Here is a 23517-nt window from a genome sequence, read left to right on the forward strand (position 1 = left end):
CCGCATACGGCGAACACTACACGGTTCTGTAACGCAAGGATTGTAGTCGACAGATGCCTGATCTTTCTGCTTTGTGCCGACGAGGATTGAAGGGATTGAATATGCCGGAAGATTCCCGCCTAGAGACAGCAACATCCGCTCAAAATTTCCTTGCGCAGCTGTTGCTGCCTCAAGGCGGAAATCTTCCGGATCAACAGCTAACAGATAGATTAAGGGCGATGACATATTGCAGGAGTAGAGAAGGGATGAAAGGAGAGAAGAGAAAAGAGTCAAAGCTCTCTCAATGCAAACTATATGGAAAACGCGCTTACCTGGTATACTGAAGGCGAAGTGAAGAGGTTCAAAGAGATCTGTGGAAATCATTTGCTGCTTCGACGCGCAAGAACGCTAGTGAACGCTAGAGGAATATGGTATGACTGCGCTCGTTCTTGGCGTAAATGGAGTACGGATCAGAACGTTTGCTAGTAAATTAAATCCACAAATAGGGAATTTTCTAATTAAATGAATTAACTTTTGTAACTTATCATAATTACAACTGATTTATTGATAAACTGTTACCGTGATGAATCAAAATCCGGACAGGACCAATATCCGGACACTCTGGTGAAATTCAATAATTTCAATGTTAAATATCCTTCCTAGTGTGAGAATATTATTCCTACTATTAATGTTAACTATTGCTGACCATTGTAACATGAATCGACATCAAGTTAGTCTTGTAAATCATTAACAAAGACAAAAACAAAAGTCGGTTCCGCTAGGACGCGTTTGCTTTCAAAATTAACGATAACCAAAGAAATTCTACTCAATGCGCCATCGCGTTTCGGCGATTCATCACGCGTTTGTTACGTGCTTATCATATGTGATTTATGTTCTGTAGTGATTTGTTTATATTTTGTTCTCGGTAAAGTCAATAGTTTCGAAGAAATTAATGAAATGCATGTAATTCTGTGCTAGAAAAAGACTGTCCGGATACTTATATGTGTGGTTTCGAATCCTGACACAGTGTGTCAGCATACAATTTTTCAAAGTTCAAAAAGAAATACAACATCATAATTGTTCGAAAACCTGGAAAACTCGTTGAATGTTATACCGTTGTGATTTTAAATAGTATTAACTGAAAATGTTTGTAAATTATGTGTAATTATTGGGGGAACGACGCACATATCACAAGTAACCTACGTTCTATGATGTTTCTGTATAATCCAACAGAGGAACAACATTATTTTTACAAATCCATGAATCTTTGTATCGTGATATCAAGGTACCGTCAAACGGGGTAACTTGCAACAATTTTCAACTTCAAAGCTATATGGATGAAAAATTTGAGGATTCCGATGAGACAAAAACCATCTAGTATCCTAATCGCCACGTGAAGAATACCACGTGATATAATTTTTATCAGAATTTGGATTCCTGGGATCAGGAGAGACGAAAAATATACATTTTCATGCTACCCCTGATGTGGGGTAACATGCAACACACATTGCACCTGAAGTACACCATTGTAAACTTAACTTATATCGTGTTATTATGATCATTTAATAATTTTCTGCAATAAAAGTATGACGATAATTAGAAATAGCTACTGTACTCTTAGAAAACTAATTATAATTGATTGAATTATGAGTATTAAACCAAATCGATTGAAAACTTCATTAGTATTGCATAAGGTGTTCACACGAGGAAATTCTAGCATATTTTAAGTCTTGGTAGTAATTTGAAAGCCATTAAAACGACTTAATGCAACTTTTCTTCAAATACAATTGTTTTTTAGGTTATGCGTCACATAACTTATTGCTTATACAAATTCAAATCAAAGTGACGTACCTCATATTGATATGTTTGTTTTAAAATGGTCTCTATTGGTGTTCTAAAACAACTTTTATCATACTTCATGCAGAAAGTTCCCAATGGCAGATCTGCAAGTTAGTTTTTATACAGATTTTATTTTTTTTTTCATTATTGTCATGAATAAAATAAATCTAATTCTAATAATAATGCGATTCATGTAAATTTTCAATATTTAGTACCAAACGTGTATTGAATTAATTGCGGTACAAAAATTTTAATGTTACTGAACAAATGTATGTTCAATTTTGCCTTTTCATGTGTTTTCGATAATACACGGCAAGAAATATCAAACAATTGAGATCAAAATGGCTGTTGCAAGTTACCCCACAAGGGTAGTCAAACACTTTTTTGAATTTTTATAGTGTTTAAGCATCAAATTATCAAAACTTTTATATTGTCAATTAGTACCTTACTAAGTACTGTAACTGTTAGCGAATGCCTTGAATTACATATTTCTACCGTTTTTGTGGTACGAAGAACGTTTTTCAGTATAAATTTCATGCAATCCAACGTTTAATATGATTTTCACCTCCAGTAAACCAAGCAATAAACAAACAATTCCCAAACCTTTGCCAAAATCTTCTGTTGTATACCTGAGGTCAATAAATGGCGGGATTAATCATAAAAATTTAACTCAATGCTGAACGAAACGACAATTCGGTTACATGTCGAAGTGTTGCAAGTTTCACCCCTGTTGCAAGTTACCCCGTTTGACGGTATGTTTAATGGTTTTTATTTTTTTTAAGAACAACTGCGATTTTTTGAATGTCCAGATTTTGATTCATGTGTCCGGATTTATGGACACGACATGATGCAGAATTAACTCAATTTTCATTAAATTCATTGTAAATTTGGTGAAAATTATCAAGTTCTAACCTAAAAGCTATCATCCCAAAGTAATACATAATAAAATAACGATTAACCAATCGTATGCAAGCATTTGAATATGTGTATCATCTTAGGTGTCCGGGTTTTGATGCATCACAGTAATCAGTATTTTTGTTTTCTATATTATTTTATTGCTTTCTCCAGTTGATAACTACTTCAGAACATCTTTTATCATTAAATGTGGTGGAAGAATCCCTACTTGGTATTGTTGGCGAAAATGAAAAACTGTTTTCGATCGAAATGGCATTTGAATATAAACAAGAACAGGGGTGAATAATATTTTGCTTGTTCAGCACTAATCTCTCTTTTAAATATCTATATTTTTCAACATTTTTATTACAATCATGAATAATTATAATTCGTCAATCATATATTCCCTATTTCTATTTGTCTTGTTTCCTGTATACATTTTCCTCATAAATCGAGATAAAAAGATGTCGAGGAATATGATCAGTTGATCATGTAAGGTCAGGCTTTGATTTAAACTTTCATCAGTTTGAATATTCACTCTTGTATAATTTTCAGAGTACTCTTGGCTTTATGTGGCTCCATTTTGCTGATTTGAAGAGCAGATTGTTCACTCTTAGATGATTTGACAGCAAATAAACAGAAATACAGAATGATAATACTGACATCTAAATTAGAAAAAAAAATCAGATGGATTTTCCATCGAAAATTGAAATTCAAGGTAAAAGCAATATTCTCCGTCCCAACCTCACCTATCTAAAATAATCTATCCAGCCCAATGTGAAACAAAACCAAAACAACGCCATTATGGGTTCCGGGCAATTCGATCGGATAAACCTTAAGTAACTGTTTGTAAAACGCCTCTAAAAACAGGGAATCTTCCTAGAGTTCTTGATTACGATTCAATATCAAGCACCAGTTCAATAAAATTTTGTGAAATATTGTGTGCAACACTATCATCCAAAGAATTGCTGTTCCATTACTCGATATTTCCATGAGTCGATGGTCCCTCCTATATCGACTCATGGAGGTTTCACTGTATCTAGATATTTTGTGCAACACTATGGCTTACGTAAAACAAACTTGCTCCTTGTGGATCACTTGTCAATGCGGTATATAAAAAATCGACAAGACATGTTTGATAAAATCTCAAACTATATTACTTAGAACAGACAGAAAGCGAGGATGTGAAAGAGGAGCGTACGCGTTGAAGGTCTCTCCATGCATGTTGTATGAAAATCGCGCTTACCTGGCATACTGAAGCGATGCGAAGAGGGATGGAAAGTGTGGTCTAGCGTGAAAGCAGTTCGTGTGGTGCTTCGACGCGCGAAAACGCTTGAAGATAATTTGAACTATTATTGGCAGCACTAATATTGCGCGTGAATTTCGAACTGATGAAAACAGTTGGGAGTAAACTAAATTAACAAACACAAAAGAAAAGTTCTTTTTTATATTTGAAAAAAAAATGTGTGCTTTGTACCACTGAACTGATCTTATACATTAAATTCCCCAAAGCAAAATTATCACTCGGCCATTCCGTAGAAAAAAAAGGAAAACCACAATGTTCCATGACTTATAAATAAGAGAGTCGATTTGTTATCAATCATTAAAACCATAGCTTTTACTTCAATAAAACGGGAAATCGCTCTCAAATTTGATCGATTATTACCCGTTCGGAAAATCAATATTTACTTAAAAATTAACTGCAATTGGAACCATTCGTGATCTTGTTTATAATATCGATGATTCAAGTTTAGAAAAGATTCTCATAAACCATTTAAAGTACTCGTAGAAAAGGTATGCAATTAACATACTATTTCATTCCATAGATACAAACATGATATTATATCTATAACTAGTGTATTGTTTAAACTTCCAGTCGTCGCGCGGTTCACCACCGTCAAAACCACTACACTGCTGTTGAGGACGAAAAGCGAGTTTTTTTTTTTCAAAAGTGTTGTACAAAATACAACAGCGCGACGACTGAAGTGTTAAGTGAATTTAAAGAAATTTTTCGTTCATAACAGCAGAAGTTTAATAATTTAATTTTGATTGGAAAAAGGCATTCAATTTCAAAATTCTGGAAAATTATAACTTTTTTTGAAAAAATATTCGGTAGGCTTGATAGATATCATTTTTTTAATTTCTTTATTTGTATCATTTCAAACATTACATTCATTTCTTCTGTGTGTTCTGTGTTATTAGACAACACTAGCATCCTAATTCTGTAAAACAAATTTAAGATTTTATTAACAACATATTACATTTCATTTGCTGTAGCAGTTCAGATTTTTAACAGGTGAGTTGATTTCACCTGCTTATAAGAGAAAAAACACGTTTTCAATTTACTTAACTTAACTTAACCTAAAAATATAACGCATTAATCGTGCCTGAAATTATCAATTATTTTATTTGACATTTGTTCCAATATTTCAACATTGGATATTTTATGTAACACATTAGTACTATACAAGGGAGGAAGCTTCAGAATCATTTTCAAAATTTTATTTTGAATTCTCTGAAGAGCTTTTTTAAAGACAATTTACACCGTCTTCAGCCATAGGCTGCACAGACTGAACATAACTAAGATTAGACAACGGACACACGGAACAACCAGTGGACCAGTGAAGAATTTTTCGTTTGACGAAAAGTTTTCTCCGACTGGGGCGGGAATCGAACCCACACTCCATAGCACAATACGCCTAAACGACTGACGCCGCTAACCGCACGGCTACGAAGCCCACATTTCCTGGTTACAATCACAACAGCTAGTCCATATTGATACAGCATACAGCATGGTTGGTCTGAAAATTTGTTTGCATATCAAAAGCTTGTTCTTAAGACAAAGTTTTGATTTTCTATTAATAATGGGATAGAGACATTTTACATATTTGTTACATTTGACTTGAATGACCTCAATGTGATTTTTGAAAGTTAAATTCTTATCTTGCATGAGCCCTAGATAATTACCTTCATCTGACAAATTTATTGGAACCCCTCTCATCGTGTCAACATGTCTAGCGGAATTTGGGGCAAGTGTGCCACCTTAAGCAAATTGTTCTCTAACTTTGCTTAAAGCTTATAAAATCCACCAATTTAGCCTCATGATGTTAGTTTCACATCTTTTCATAAACACTGTGCCATTTAAAATGAAAATAATTTCAAAAAGTATTTGTTTTGGAGCTTCAACACAATGGGGCAAGTGTGCCACCCATATGGGGCAAGACGGCCACCGAATGAACATCGCATGTAATTCTACTAGTAATGAAATTTTATTTATTTCCTATTAATATTACTTACAAAGCAGACGCTAATCGATTAATTGAAAAATAATTTCAAGTTTACCGTAATAAGGGGATGCTTTATAACAAGGTTCAAAACATGCGAAACTCCCTATTACTCAATTCGAATAACTGAAATGATTATTTTTATCTCCATTCAATACAATGTTATGTATTATCCTAATATTACGGTGAATATGTATAATATTTAACTTAACCAGCACTGAATAACGGTAAAATATTGATGTTAATATGTAAAACGGTACTTAATAAGAAAAACATGTTATTATTGAATATTTTGAGAACAAATCACTTTGGGGGGCAAACATGTCAGTTATTCCCATACTATACTTCAGACACTACTGCTGGTGCCTCATTTTGGTTTATTATTATGATTTTGTTGATGATGTTTACATTTTTATAAATTTCACTCCAACAATTTTTGTTTACCAAATAGGTGGCACACTTGCCCCAATAAGTCTACATTTCAACCAAACTGGATTTCGTATGTAAAACAAAATACTTTTTTCGTTTAAATGCCACAATTACTTACACATTTGAATAGTTTCACGATGTACAGTACGTTAGAAAAATCTGGTAATCATTTACCCTTCACCATGCTATTTAGAAACAACGAAATCTTATAAAAATCCACTCAAATTTGGTTGTCTTTGCACAAGTCGATGTAAATACGTGAAAAATAGAGCAATATTTATCATATTTTGATCACTGTATTGTGAACTATAAGGGAACATATTGTTAAGCTCAAAGAGAAAATATACATTGTAGTTTTTATAAAAAGCAGGGGTGGCACACTTGCCCCTATGGCACACTTGCCCCAAAGTCCGCTACTTGAAGGTTTCAAATAAAGAGCTTTTGGTTTACGTGGGAATATTATTAGTTGAGTTTTGGAAGCATAAGGAGAAATCTTCCATTTTTGCAAGTATGAAGAAAAAATATCCAAACTTTTTTGCAATCGACTACAGATGACACGCAGGCTTCGTCTTTTGGCGGAGAGGCCTGTGTCATCCGCAAACAAAGATTTTTGACATCCCTGACTCTGGTAAGTCAGATGTGAAAATATTGTATAATATTGGTCCCAAAATGCTGCCTTGGGGAACACCCGCTCTTACAGGAAGTCTTTCAGATCTGGAGTTCTGATAATTAACTTTAAATGTACGGTTTGACAGATAACTTTGAATTATTCTAACAATGTATGTTGGAAAATTAATTTTTTTTAATTTTACGATCAAGCCTTCAGTGCCAAACACTGTCGAATGCTTTTTCTATATCTAGATATGCAAGACCAGTAGAATAGCCTTCAGATTTTTTGGAATGAATCACTTTTTTTATACACGTAAAAGTTGATGAGTGGTCGAATGTCCATTGCGGAATCCGAACTGTTTATTGGCAAAAAATGAATGTTCGTTGATGTGGGCCATCATTCTGTTCAAAATGACTTTTTCAAAAAGTTTACTGATGGAGGAAAGCAAACTGATTGGACGATAGCTAGAAGCTTCTGCAGGATTTGTGTCTGGTTTCAAAATTGGTACAACCCTAGCATTTTTTCATTTGTCAGGAAAATATGCTAATTGAAAACATTTGTTAAAAATATACTTTCGGGAAGTTTCTTGATGAGGATGTAAAAAATTCCATCATCGCCAGGAGCTTTCATATTTTTGAATTTTTCAATAATAGTTCTCATTTCTTCTAAATCAGTATCCCAGGAATTTTCGAAAACGTTCTCTTGATTGAGAATATTTTCGAAGTCCTGAGTAACTTGATTTTCTATTGGACTAGTAAGTCCTTAATTAAAATTGTGCGCGCTTTCAAACTGCATAGAAGTTTTCTTCTTCCAATGCCGGTATTGGCTTCTGAGGTTTTTTTTTTAATTTTATATAATTTCCAAAAATGCTTAGAGCCAAGGTACAATTGAGAAATTTTATTTTCAAAATTTTTGTTTCTTAATTGAGAAAAACGTTTCTAGATTTCTTATTTATTCTGTTATATTTTTCTCCAATTTTTATGTTGTTCCGCCCACGCAGTTACGGATCACCCACAGTGACGGATCACTTTGGTGTCAACATCGAATAACTTGCCCAAAACATAAACGTTTACGTAAAACATGTTTTTCCCATGTTATACTATTTGTCTTCTACCATTTGTAATGTTCAACCGCTAAATAACGGTGTATTTGACAAATGTTTAGTTGGTACCACATAGCTATCATTATATGGTCGTTTTCTGTAAGAAGTGCCGTCAGCATTCATAAGCTCCCACAGGTGGTAAAATTCAAATGTTATAGCATAAAACATGCTCGTTCGCTTCGATTCAGTATAAATTCATCATTGGAAAACATTTTTCTTGATTGTTGATTCTAAATACCAAATATTAGCACTTCTAACTAGTGATCCATAATATGGACCAGGAAATGATTGTTTACTACGGTTATGGATCACATCCAAAGAATGTAGATTTCTTCGCACGCCATCGAGAAGCAGTCTTCCTGCTTGATGAGAAATGATTTTAACAAACTTGATACATTCTACAGAGTCGCCTTTACAGGCCTCTGTTGATGCGAATGGGACATGGGAAAGGAGAAGAAACCGAATAGAGCAGCCGTGCGCGCTCTCTCTCCGGTCGCAGGCAGCATGCTGTTGCCGAAGCACAAAATCAATGAAAACACGGAGCGCATTGAAACTCTTTCGAAACCTCTTCCAGTATGCCATACCATTTTTACCTCTTCTCTTCTCTTTTCGCCAACACTTCACTTCACTTCTCTTCTCTTTCAATATGTCATCGCCCTTAGGCATTTGTCGGCATGAATAGTAAAAAATAGCCTCTAATAGAACTAGCGGAACCGTAACTGCTGGGTGGATGAGAGATTTGTTGTAAGGGGTTGGTTTTGAATTTTAAATCTGTGGAGGAAAATATATTTTCCTAAAGGAAGACTTGAATCGGGTTGGAGTTGGAACTGTGATTCAGAACGGGTTGCGCCAGTTCCAACTAGTGATCCTTTATAGAGAGATAAGCGGAAGTAAAATGGAATGATTTGGCAACAGACCAGCAGTGCTGATTTCGCTCGGCGGCGAGAATAATATTGTAGCACGGACATGACTTCCTCATTGCTATAAAGTGTATTTTGTTCAGGCATTGCAATCTCATCTGATGAACGAGATCATCTTCAGATAATTGAAAGATATTATCTGTAATCCAAGAGCGCTTTGAAATGATAAAATCTCTCAATCTTGAGCATCAAAAGATATTCTTGTCATTTTTTTGTGGTTTGGGCGAGTTAACTTGTGATTGGGTTAACATTAATAAATCAATTTTTATTATATTTTATTTTTCTATTACCTTCCATTGCAGAATAAACAACGTGTGATTGGAGAGCAATTTTTGAAACCTTTTTGTTTTCCTAATAACTGTGATCCTTGAAAATATCGTCGTGTGTGGCAATTAAGACTGGTGAGACATAATTTTGGAATATTGGTTTCAAGCGATAAAAACTACAATTTCTGCACTTTTCTTCTGCAATGTCAGGCATGTAGTATTTTTCTAACAAAATAACAGTATGTCCAAGAACCAAACTTATAATGTTTTAGCATAGACTGAACTGGAAATACCCTCTGAATTCGTTTATTGAATATATTGGGCTCTTCCCCACTTAGTGAAAAGGTTAAGCTGGGTTTTCAGCTGTCCAGTTATCAGGGGAATCCAGTCTGTATCATCATTGATTTCCTCCCATACAGAGCAAACTTTACCAACGATGTTTCCTTGTGGGACGATTTGTGAAAGGCGGTGAACCACTATAGCAAAAATTAGTAGTTTATGTCATCTAAACTACCTAAATGAATATGAAAAATAATTTTCGTTTAGGTTATAGTTGGAGTGAAAGCATTGTTATTGTCACCGCTAGAACCCTTTTTTGATCAGTGAACTGCCATGTGCCACGGGTATTCTATATGCGTGAGGTCATCAGATTTCAACATGGGAATAGCTATAGGTACATAATCAATGGATGAATAACAAAAGTCAAAGAGTAGTTACTTAATTGATTAATTGAAATCAATAAACATGCCATTTTTTATTAATTTAACAACTGTATTGCTTCATATATTCATCAATTTATTGTTTCTTCCGATTTCCCTGCACTCAGCAGACGTGAAACAAAAATGCTGCAAACCCTGAAAACGTAAAAAAGACTTAAAGCGAGATATTACTTTAATAAGTATTGTTTACTTATCTTGGTTGTGCTTGATAATTTCCGTTTTAGTTGGGGATTCGCCTGATTAGCTTTGTATTTAATTTCCCACTGACAATTTCTTGGCCAATATGTGGATTGCCGTCAAATGAATCAAACGCGTGGATTGCTGAGCTCAAGATGCCTCATCTGAGCATAAGATGTTAACGTAAAAACGATCACAGAGCTCTAAGATGATATCTTACAATTCGATCCATATCACGCTCAGAGGATCGAAAGATGAGATGAAATGTAATGCCTGATTTTGTTTCGTTATAGATCTTTGAGCTACATATAAAAACTAATAAACAGCCGAAAAAATCAAAAACTAAAAATCGCATTGACAAAAATTTAAAAAAGTAAAACATTTCATTTTTTGATTCATGCAAAATTACTTTTACCGAAATTATTTCAAGCGGATTACATTACTCCTCAAGAAAAGTTCAAAACAAACATAACGCATGTTCGTTTGGCTCACACTTTGACAGCTCTCGCTGCTCGATTGGCTCACACTTTGACAGAAATGTCAGCTTCCGCGAATCTCTCTTATAAAGGATTTCTAGTTCCAACCTGGTTTAAAAACGTTTGTTTGAGTAGTTTCAGTGGCGCTCCTGTTTGGGGCGCCCTGATCGGGATCACGGTCAGTTTGAACGCGCACCTGATTTGACGTTTGCAAATGTAAACAAGCATCCCAATGCAGGGGTGGAATCGAAAAACTGTTGCAAAATCACCACGCTGATACTCATAGGGTTGAACAAACTGTGCCGCATCTCGAATTATTTTTCAAAATGTGGTGAGTATCCATGGATGTTTTCATGCATGTTTTCAAAAATTTGTAAGAAAATCAGGAGTGCATATAAACAAAATCTGAAAGCGTTTGACTTTTGTGTCTACGACCTTCAGGTATTTTCATTGATTTATAATTTTGTAGACTGAATCTTAAATTCTTATCGGCTTGAATCATGGACAAGTTTTGGGATTTACACAGTTTACGATGAATTAAATTTTAGCGATTGTTAATACCTCAGATTTTTGGGAGTTCCATTATGAAATGACAAAAAATTCATAAATGTTCCAAATCCCTATGAAAATTTACAAAATAAAATACTTGGGTGAAGTAAAGACACAAAATTAAAAAAAAAACTTCTATAAAAAGGATTATTAATGTTAACTTTTGTGTTTTAGAAAAATGTAGGCAATATCTTGAAATTTTGGGAGTACAACATTTTTAAATATGGTACTCAACTAGATCTACTACCTGCAGTAGATTATATTGAATATTCCCTATCATATTGGACATTGATCGAAAAACAATATAATAGAATTGAAATAAAACTGATTACGCTCTGCTTGGCCAGCCCAGAGGATTAAGGTCCGGGAAGCTGGGAGGCCACAAAGTCTTATCGAGAAAATCAGTCAAATACTCTCGACACCACGCTTGGACGATATTCGTCGTGTTGGCCGGTGCACCGTCCTGTTGAGGTCCCGAAGTGCTGGGCCACAACCTTCTCCAGCTTACTACGCCTGCATACGACCCCCAAACCATCACCAACCCGGCGCTTTGGAACCGCGGGATGTTTATGACGATCGGGGGATGAACGTCGGGGCCCAGATAGCCGTAGCGGTAAACGCGCAGCTATTCAGCATGACCATGCTGAGGGTCGTGGGTTCGAATCCCGCTGGTCGAGGATCTTTTCGTAAAGGAAATTTTCTCGATTCCCAGGGCATAGAGTATTTTCGTACCTGCCACACGGTATACACATTAGAGTGGTTCAAAAAATCGTTTTTGCCGCACACCGCTCATTCGATTCTAGATCGAATTCTGAGTGTCCTCCCAAAGTTTTAGCTCATTTGGATGAAAACTGAGACTGCACAAGCCCTTTAAAGATTATATGGGAATTACTATGGGAAACGCATGCAATTCATTCAATCGGTCATAGTGTTTGCCCATGTGCCACGTTGATACTGTGAGATACATTTATCAGCTACAACTTTGCCGAAGACCGTTTTCAAATCGGACGCCTCAGTAATTAGTTATTGATTTATATCCAGTCACAAATTCTTCAGCAGTGCTTATTTAACTTCTGAACAGGCAACATTGCTGCATCTGGCGTGAAAGATAGCACGCACAAATCATGGCTACTATGTTTTACTGCATATATCCAGTGATGCCTGCAGAACAGCCCAATAATTATAGCCAAAGTTTTACAACTCATTCAAAAATCAAAAACTAATTACTGGGGCGTCCGATTTAAAAACGGTCTTCGGCAAAGTTGTAGCTGATAAATGTATCTCACAGTATTAACGTGGCTCTTATCCCCAAGAGCACATGGGCAAACAATATGACCGATTGAATGAATTGCTTGCGTATTACACATGCAAAAAATGGTCAATCGGCAAAGAAAGCTCTCAGTTAATAACTGTAGAAGTGCTCATAAGAACACTAATCTGAGAAGCAGGCTCTGTTCCAGTTGGGACGTAACGCCAGAAAGAAGAAGGGATGAACGTCGGCGACAACAGTTGATAATTTTGGACATTGTACGGCTGTCCCAAGACAAAGATTTCTCATCACATACACGAGGCTGTCATTTTCATAGAAGAACTGTCAAAGAGCTTCCCGATCAGCTGTTTTGGAACGTCAGGTGAATAGGCCTATATAGAGCTTAGTGACATTTGAACACACGTAGACTAGCATACGCTCGTCATACACAGTTTGTTTTTGTTTTCCTCAATGAAACTTACACACGCTTTCCAGACTCATCAAAATGCATATGGAAATATTACCCAATTTGAAAAATTTACACCCGTTTTCTGTGTGTTTTTCGAGACTGAGTGCATATTGTTTTCCTCTAAGGTTCATAACTACATCTACACTTGGGCACCCATACCATTGGGCGTGATAACCGCTATACGAGGCTTTAGTTGACATCAATACCAATACACAGAATGCTGTTGTTGTTGTTGTTGTTGTTTGAGAGAGACTTTAACCCGAAGGTCATTCGTCCCTTAAGACACAGAATGCACATGATGCGCACCTACACAACGATGAAAAGTTGTATTCGAACTTATTGAACACCCTATAAGTACTGGTGCTATTATAATTATAATAAACAATAACGGCGCCGGCTGCCGCTGAATGTAGGTCAATTTGAAGATAGGAGGGAAATGTTCACGTGTTATTTGCATCATGGAAGCCGAGAAGTCCTCTGTACTTCCCCAAGAACCCCAATGGATTGGATATGGGATAGGGATGTGTAAAGTATTCGTTTCGATAAAAGACAAAGATATACAGTCAGATCTGCCTTACTCGATATCGAGTTATAGAATAGAGATGGTCGGGTCTCGGGTTTTCAAACCCGAAACCCGACCCGATCCCGAACCCGACGGGTTCGGGTCTGAAAATTTAAAATTTTTCGGATTCGGGTTCGGGTCGGGTTTAAAGGCTACAAAATTATCGGGTACAGGTCGGGTTCGGGCTTGAAAAAAGTCGGGTTTAGTCGGGTTTGTGTCGGGTTTGATGAGAATTGTGAACCGAGTGACAAACTAAAACCTTCCCTGTGTATCAGAAACGATGAATTTATCATCTTTTAGAACTCGGGTTTTATTCGGGTTTTCCTTAGAAAACTTTTTCGGGTTTCGGGTCGGGTTCGGGTTTGAATAGCGGAAATTTTTCGGGTTCGGGTCGGGTCCGGGTTTGTTTTTCAATGGGGCTCTGCACTGTTTTGATTTTGTTTGGGATTCTGACGTTTACTGGCCTTGTTGTTTACAAATTGTATGTAGGAGTAAAAGAGAGAGTGAGATTTTTGTGCAGTGACCCATTATTGTCTCGGGTTCGGGTCGGGTCCGGGTTTGAAGAAATAAAATAAGTCGGGTACGGGTCGGGTTCGGGTTTGAAAAATGTGAAACCCGACCATCTCTAATAGAGAACCATAGTAAAAGTTGGTTTTCATAGTTACCTCATAGCACTGGTTTCTTGGTTATGGGGAGTTGACTGACCCCACACGAGCAAGCGTCGCGATGAAAGGATCAATCACTACTCAAATCGGCCTATAAGTAACTCAGATCTTAGCTTGCTAATGTATTGTTCAATACTATAACTGCGGGAGGGAAACTGCAAAAAGTCATTTTATAAACTACTTCTAAACATAAGCGTTTTGGTACTAAAATAGGGACAGTAATTAGTACCTTATTAATGATAATAAACATGAGATCTTAGACGTACACTCTTAGATTAGATTTCTGGGATAGGTAAAATTTACTGGATTTTTTGACTACCGTAAAAGTAAGTAAAATGGAAATTACCACCATTTGTAAGTAAACAGCCAATATCATCAATGATAATTTTTCATGATATATTTTTCAACGGTAAATTTTATTGAAAAATAACACTCTGCATAATTTCACAATAAAATCTCAGTTATTCGATTTTTATCAATTTTACTTATTTAACTGACTTTTCGGTAGCCAGAAACCCCAGTTATTTTTACCAAACTGTTCGGTGTATGTATACAATAAATGTACTAGGTATCATTAATTCACCCATATCTCTCCAACAGGTTTCAACTTAAATCCGGACATTCTAGCGAATGTTCTGCTCGGATTGACCTCGGAACTGTCGGTCATACGCGAATGTGCTCTGAGAACCTTGGAACTAATCTCTTCCGAAAATCGATCCTGCCTGGATCCACCGTACAAATCTTTCCTGAAAAAACTACTGAAACGTCGGGAAGAGCTATCGATGGATGGTGAGCAACTGTCGCTTGTGATGTTTACGGTCTTCTCCTACGATAAGAACAAACTCATGGGCAACGTTCTTGCCGATCTGGTTAACAAAATAACCAACACTAACACGCCGGAATATGTGGCAGCTGGATTGTTGGACATCCTGAAGCTGCTGGACGATGAGGACATTTTCGTTCAAGTAGTCGATCGAGGAATTCGGATCTTGAAACGGGTCATGGCCGGGACCAGCGTTTCGTTCGATATGTTTGAGTCGAAGCTGCTGAAGTCGTTGATAGCGAGAATCAACCCGAATACGACCAAGAATTTGACGCGCGATGACCGTTGTCGAGAGTTTGTTCAATTTTCCCTGAAGAATCATCTTCCGTTGCGTTGCTTTGAACGAAAGCACGTTTCGACGTCAATTCTGATGATTGAGGCCATCACCGAGGAGCTGTTCGGGACATTCCCCAATGCGTATGCTGCTGAGATCATTAAGTTGGTCGTGGAAGCTGCCACCTTGTCGCAAAATTCTGAGACGATTAGTACTGCCGGAAAACTTTTTAAGAGTTTGAAACTGGATGTCTCGTTAGTGCTGGACATTTTGGACCGCATGAAGGTTCTGCAGCGCAATCGCAATGAGAAGAGAAAATCCAGGAATTCTTTGATTCCGACCGACTCGGTGTTTGCATCGACAGAATGGAAGTGCGGAGTGACTTTGTTGGAGTTGCTCCAGAGCAGAAATCAGTTGATCAACAAAGAGCGATTGATTCCAAAGTTGTTCGAAGTTCTCAAGTTCTGTTTGGATTTTGAAGAACAGTCAGGAGTGGAGTACGTCAAGCAGATGATTCTATCTCTGTTGTTCAATTGTTGTACCAGTCTGGAGGACAATTCGGAAAAGAGTTCGAATATTCCGCAAACCACTTTCAAGGTGGAATTGATTGTCCAGTGTATCCGAGCGACTCAAAATCCACAAACGCATCACCATGCATTGTTGCTTCTAGCTCACGTTGCTCATTTGGTGCCGGGTCAAGTTCTGCACAACATGATGGAAATTTTCACGTTTATGGGTTCTTCCATCGTAAGACATGATGACGTTTACAGCATTCAGATCATTTCCAAAATTATAGAAACTATAATTCCAACTTTGGCCATGGAGAAAAAGTCCGGAAAGAAGGAGGCAAAAGTTATACCGATTCTGAAAATTTTCTCAGATGTAATTTTGGATGTTCCGGAGCATCGTAGAATTCCACTTTACACAAAACTGATCCAAACCTTAGGTGCTGCCGAACATCTATGGATGTTCCTGGGTGTTCTGCTGGAATCAGATGTAATGAAAGGTGGAAAAAAGGCGGATGTGGATTCTAGCAGGAAACGCCATAAAGGGGAGTCGGAACAGTCGCCGAATTTCAGCAAGAGGGTAGATATTGCAATGAATATCGCCAGAGAATTCGAACCACGTGTGGTTATGGAAACTTGCAATCAATTGCTACAGTACATTATGGAGCTGCCGGTGCAAATAGAAACGAAGGAAGAGCGTATGGAGGTTGACATAACGGATACGAGCATATTTAGTATCGAAGGGCATACTAATAAGCAGCTGAGGCATTACCGTTACTCGACGAGCTTGTTTATCACCTCCTTGGTTCGTTCGACTCAAATCATCAACAAGATTGCTTTGCTAGATGATAGTGAAACCGACGCCATGAGGGTCTACTACCGGGAGCTGATCGTTAGCAGTTTGGCGTACATAAACGTAGTGGCAAAAATTGTGGAGAAGGCTCGCAGCGAGAACGACCAGCGCGAATTGAACTATTGGGAGATTTCGCTGACCAAGTGCTACGAAATTCTCGAGGGAATCATATCCCTACTCGCTCCCGCAATGATGATAACCGTGTTTGGAGGCCTGCTCAGGCATCGTTTGCTGATTGTTCGTATGAGAGTGATCGATATTTTCAACAAGAAGCTACAATACGAACAGAACTACTTCGACGAAAGTCACCACCCTAAATTGCTTGAATTGTTAGGTCCGTTGCTGGCATTGGTCAGAGGAATTCTTAAAGAAGAGAATGTAGTTGGAAGCCATTCAGGGCGCTATAAGATTGCACAGGAAGCATATCTATCTTTCAAGCATCTCTCAAAGTTGCTTGCTCAAAAGCATCCAGCCGAATTCAAAGAGGTTCTCAACGGATTGGTTCAAGAGCTGCACGACTACAAGAAGGATCCCAATTCTTCCTTGTTAGCATCGTTAATTTTGTGCATTGGTGAAGTCAGTGTCAATGTCGGTGCCCATTCGATCCCATTCCTACCGAAATACATACCAATGTTGACCAAATTCGTCGCCATCCAAGTGCAAAAGGAAGAACCATTCGATGTGCTAACCAGCAGTATCGTAACATCAATACTGAAAATCGTTGATTCTCTTTCGCGCTTCCTCAGCCCTTACCTGAAATCGATAATCGTTGGAATTGCCAAACTACACGCTAAACTCGGCGATAGCTCAGATCCTCGCTTGACAAATATCTCCACTCGTTTGTCTCAGACGTGGGAAAAACTTGCAGCCCAAGTGCCTTTACGTTTGCTCATTCCTGCCATCGAAGATAGTTACTCGGTTGTTGTCAAGGAAGGATCACTGGATGCAATTGGCCCTCTCATGAAGCTTCTATCCAACTCATTCAACAATATTCAAACCAGCGAATTCAACACCCTCCAGTCGGAACTGTCCGACTTCTTCCTGTCGGCGCTTCAATTCCGCTGTGACAACTCATCAAGCGCAAAATTCCTTCCACAATCGGTTGACATAGCTGAAGAACATGTCATCAAAGCATTTGTCGTATTGATCCTGAAACTCTCGGAAAGCACCTTCCGCCCATTGTACTACAAAGTGTTCGAATGGGCTAATCGTGACACTTCGACTAACGATCGCGCCATTACATTCTTCAACCTGTCCAGTCACGTGGCTGAGGCTCTCAAACATCTCTTCGTACTTTTCGCCAGTGAGCTCATCACAAATGCTGCTAAACTTCTCGATGCCACCAACGCCGCCAAAACTACCGACGAAGAAGATCTGTTCTTCCCGATACCTAGCAAGAACGTTACCCTCATTCGGTACATTCTGCGAACCCTGCTGAGCATTCTCGTGCACGACAACCAGAACTTTATCAATTCAGTTCGTTTTGACACGATGCTGCAACCGATCTCTGATCAGCTGGAGAACACCCTAATATTCGAAGACAACGAAATTCGCGGCTTGGTTGTAAATTGTCTGGCACAGATGGCAGTCGCCGTTGCGGACGACACTTTATGGAGACAGCTCAACCACCAAGTCCTGCTGAAAACTCGCAACAATGACCCGGAAATAAGGTAGGATAAAGTCAACTGTACAACCGCCTAAAAAATCTAATCAATATCATCTCACCCACTACAGATTATTTGCCCTGGAAGCGTGCACCGAGTTGGCCCGCAAGATTGGCGAAAACTTCGCACCGCTTTTGCCGGAAACCATACCGTTCCTGGCCGAACTACTCGAGGATGAAAATCAGGCCGTAGAGAAAGCAGTTCAGAAAACGGTTCGTGAGGTGGAGAAAGTGACCGGTGAACCGCTGCACAAGTATTTGTAAGCAGTAGGCGAACTACGATTGACAGTTCGGAAAAGTTTATGATTTCTAGTGAGATCAAAAATAAAAGCTAATGTAATGTGTTTAAAAAGTGTTTTTGTGAAAAGATTATCCATGAAGAAAGATAAACCAGGACCGATTATCACTAAATAGTAAGTGCTTCTCTACTCTACTTATTACTGTTAGCATTAGCATTAGCATTAAGCATTTCGCACAAATTCGTGGGTGGTACAGTCCTAGACCATTGTATGAGGGTTGCCTCCTTCCCATCCGTTACCAAAGTTAGAAATTTGGGACTAACCTCTAACTCTTAGACAAGTTTGCCGCATCCTCCAATAATCGAGAGCTGTTCTGGCCACGTCCTTGCAAATTGTCAATATTTACGCATTGCGATCATGCGCTGCTGATCAGAACAAACTCACCAAATTCCATTTTCGAAACGCCTCTGCAATCCGTCGGTCTTCTAATAATGAGTTCATAATCCATCCCGAACCGATCATTCACGAACCATTTAATTTTTGAATCAACACGCTTAACACACACAGGAGATAGAAAAAACGAGTTGCGCGAAACGAATTCTTTTGTTGGAGCCATCACAGAGCATTCTCGAGCAAAACGCAAGCAAATCGAAAACATGTTCCCACAGAACATTTGCACAAGGCATAGCACCATCCGCCGAATCTAATTTTCACAAGCCGAATTTAAAAAATAAGGTAAACGTGACACAAAATTCAAAACGCAGTCGCCCGCGCGCCTTCTCTACTCTACTTATTACAATTGTAACAAAAAATAATTTTAAATTTTTAAATACTGTTATGATTTGAAATCCACTTTTGCTTGGAAATGTTTTACTTTGAATATTTCAACAATTGCCATTCAAAAGTGTTCACTTCAATCATTTTTCCTTGATATCTAGGTATTGAAATACAGTGGGATTCCGTTTTTGGCAACAAAGTTGAAATTTTCAGTTGCCAAAAACGGAGCCGAGCCAAAATCGGAACCCATATTTCAAATTTTATTTTTCAATAATTGGTTTTGAAAACATCATTACAATGTTAATACATCATTTTTATGGAATCAAAAGGCGTTGAGACTTCGAAAAGGTTTACTTTGAAGCATTTTCCCGAAGGGTTATACTATGAGCCCCGTAATGCTAAATCTGGCAAATATTTTTCTGGTGGCGTTTTTACATCTCAACGTCTTCAATTATGTTTTAGAAGCTTTATGTATAATTTTTGTACAAGAAGGCCATGTAAAACCAATAATCGCATAAGTGACTTTTATAGAATAACTGGACATTTTCTTAAAACTATGAAAGAACACAAAAAAAATGTTTTCTGTTAAAGACGTATTTGTGAATCAAAAGCGCTGGGTATTGCAAAACGGCATGAGTTTTTTTAATTAAATGATCATTTAAAATCAGTTTGACTTTTGGAGCGTAAAATTTGAAAAATGCGGTAACTTTAGAATTGCTCCTTCAATTTATGTTTCTGATAAAGTATAGCATTTTATAATGAATGGCTGACTGCATCAAAAGGGCAAACATAAACATGAGATGATGCAAATATGTGACTTGTTATTTTGTAAAATTTAATTTTTACTTGAAATAATTTTTAATTGAGCTTGATATATGTTTTACACCTACCTTATGAAATCAACTGAAATTTACAGGATCCTGTTATAAAACCTCAAGAACCTTATAGGAATCTTCAGGTTCTCATAAGAAATCTACAGAAAAAAACGCTTGAGCTCTGATGCATCTTGCCAAGCATCCGTAGGATCTTGCTAAGGAATTTGCTAGGAGTTAACATCTTGGAATTTCGCTGCGATGTTGCAGCACATTCTCGAGTCTCCGATGAAAAATTTAAAAGTTTATTGTTATTAGGCTACCACTAGCACACCGCAAATTCCTCTAGAACCCTTTTCAAAATCCCCAAGCTTTCGCCAGAAATATTAAAAATACTACTAGAAATTCACATTATTCCGCTTAAAATTTACAGGACGCCCTAGAGTTTATTGATAATTACCAGATTTTGGACATAATCCTCAATAATCAATTATACACTCTAATCATCCATCAACAAGCCCTCAGTGTCCACTTGGAATCTGCAGATATCCTCATGAATTCGTTAAAATTTCTGACAAGTCCCACAAGAACCAAGAATCCCTCAAGGATTCTCCAGGGTACAGTTAGGAAACTCATAGACTCAGCTTGTAAGGAACATTTTGATGATGTTGTGACCCGTGTCCTTGTTTAACAATCTTGTACAGAATTCTGGATCGTAGCTTTAAATTGTTGATGCAGAATGATCAATTTACACACCAATACCACAGACAAAAAGTTAAAACACTCTCAGTCATATTTATCGCACGCTTCAATGATATTATTGAGAATAAATTGTAGTTTAGGCTGTATTCGCGTTTGTCATGTTATTTAATGAAATTTATTGAAAGTTATGATACACGACATTTTGCTGTACATATTTGTATCTATTATTGCGGTGTGTTTTACATGCGTAATGTATGTAAATCCATAATAATGAAGACAATGAGTCAATAAGATGAGACACAATTAATGATTGTAACTCTGTGTGAGTTATAGATTTTTTCTTTAATGAATGTTCGAATCCTCTGAGCAGAATCTCAAATAGAGAAACTTTAAAGTAGATGGAGTACCGTGTACCTTTTAATTCCGCTCCTTTAGGAGCGGAATTAAAAGGTACACGGTACTCTATCTACTTTAAAGTTTCTCTATAGATTTTTTGTTTCTCTTATGTCGCTGCTAGTGCTTTGTTCAATTAAGCTGTTCCAAATCTGAAGAACAGAGTTTTTAATTTTAGCACCTACTGGCAGACTCAAGTGGGCTGGTCATTCAATATGAATGCCTAAGAAGGAGATTGGTCTTGAGTTGAGATATTGGTAGAGATTATTGGCCTCGTGAAACGTTGCCAATGTATGACCAATGACCATTTTGAAGTAAAGCGCGTACGCGAGTCCTTAGTAGTTAGTGAGATTTGGGGAAATATCGACGAAAATGGAGCTCTGGAATGTAATCGGTGTGGAGTTGATATGCTATTCAAATGACCAAAGCAACATACACGATAATATTTACAAAAATTTATAAATTTTAATGATATTGAAAACTGTTGCCGAAAACGGATCCATTTTGTTGCCAAAATCGGGGGGTGCCAAAATCGGAGCATGCCAAAAACGGAGCATGCCAACAACGGAATCCCACTGTATTGTATAATCAACCGCCATCGATACCTCTCTCAAGCCTTCGGTACACGGTGTCAAATAGGTAACTCTTTTCCATGATTAATCAACCAAAGCTCCTTTGACTTTCGACGAACTTGTCACATACCGAATTAGATAAATAGAGGATAAACGAATCACTAAAAGAAAAATTTAAATCTGCTATAAAAGGACTTTAATATTATCTTTTTTCGTTGTTTAACTTATATAATGCAGTGACGTAGTCAGAAATTAATTCTAGGAATATTAGGGGTCTTGAGAAGCAAAAAAATTGACCAGCATACAATAAAAAAGAAGTATCAAAAAACAAATTCCGGATAATCGAATCTCGGATAATAGAGTCGCCGGATAATCGAGTCTCCGAATAATCGAGTCCGACCTGTACTGTACAGTAAAATATGATCTAAATGAATGCAATAGTCTACTATTGAAAATTAATAATACTAAGTAGGTATTGATAAACAAGCAAATTAGTAAGAGCACCATTGTTCGACCTATTCATACAATTTTGGCCTAATTTGTAATTAGAGCTTTCCTCCTACTATTAAAAACGGGTATACCGTTTTGACTCATATTCCGAACAGTTAAGGCCAATAGCGACTTCAAATGCATCTGATTGGCATGAATTGGCTGATATTCGTGTGAATATCATTTTCTTCGAAAAGTCTAACTGTTAGTTGTTAAGGGTATCGATAATAATGTTGATTTAATTAGTTTAAGTATTGTTTTTACGTAAAAGTATGGAATAACATTTTGATTTAAATGCCGAATACCGTGTTCATTCTGTTTCATATTCCGAACAGCACGAATAAATCGAGTTCAAATGAATAATTTCGCAAATAAATTTATATGAGCTTGTTCTACTGGTTTCAAACTAGAGCATCATCACTACTCCTGCGGTATAAATTATATTTGAGACGTTAAAATTGAATTGCAATTGACTGCCATTTTCTTGTTATGTGGTGACATATTTCAGTGAAACATTTCAACCACATCGCCATACAAAAGCCGAGTGTTCGGAATTTGAGACAAAACGGTACCCTGTTTGGTGTAATGCCGTTCGGCATATAGTCGTTCGTCATAATAGCTGTTAAGCGTACCTAATATCGTTTGACATAACGGTCATTTGGCATAATTGCCATTTCTCATTAGAGCCGTTTGGCAGAAAAACGTTGAATTTAACCAAATTTATTCAGGTTACCAAAAGGGTGTTGATAAACTGCTCACGATCGTACATTCTATTGTCAGTTATGGAAAGGACATACTACTAATATCCAATATCCAATAACGCTTCATTGGTCATGAAATTGGGTCATACAGTCAACTCTCCATAAATCGATATTGAAGGGACCATCGGTATCGAGTTACAGAACAAGGGATCATCGAGTTAGCCATGAAAACTAAATTTTACTATGGTTCTCTAACTCTATATCGAGATACCGAATATCGAGTAAGGGAGAGTTGACTATACTTAATTACCAGGAGGGCTATGCTGACGTGAATCGCAAGTCAGTCCCATCTGTAAAAAGTATGCATTGAGAAAATGGCCTTTGAAGTTTCCAAAGTCGTTTTCCATACAAATATTCAAAAAATCGCAGAGGGTTGGAGCATGTTCAAATCATAATGAAACTTTCACAATTTGCTTTTCACTACGATGTCTTTCCGAGAAAAATATAAAGATGATCAAAACACG

The 23517-nt window shown here is 37.3% G+C and overlaps 1 protein-coding gene across 1 annotated transcript in view; it reads left to right on the forward strand.

The window, feature by feature from the left end:
- LOC5569441 (HEAT repeat-containing protein 1 homolog) overlaps positions 1 to 18660 on the forward strand; it is a 32933-nt gene extending 14273 nt beyond the window's left edge. The window contains exons 4-5 of the mRNA XM_021846708.1: positions 14790 to 18315; positions 18380 to 18660. Coding sequence (XP_021702400.1) covers positions 14790 to 18315; positions 18380 to 18572 — 3719 coding nt within the window. The 3' untranslated portion in view covers positions 18573 to 18660. The remainder of the gene's footprint in view (positions 1 to 14789; positions 18316 to 18379) is intronic.
- Positions 18661 to 23517: the final 4857 nt, after the last annotated feature.

This window comes from Aedes aegypti, chromosome 2 (genome assembly GCF_002204515.2).
Source record: "Aedes aegypti strain LVP_AGWG chromosome 2, AaegL5.0 Primary Assembly, whole genome shotgun sequence".
NCBI classification, from domain to species: domain Eukaryota; kingdom Metazoa; phylum Arthropoda; class Insecta; order Diptera; family Culicidae; genus Aedes; species Aedes aegypti.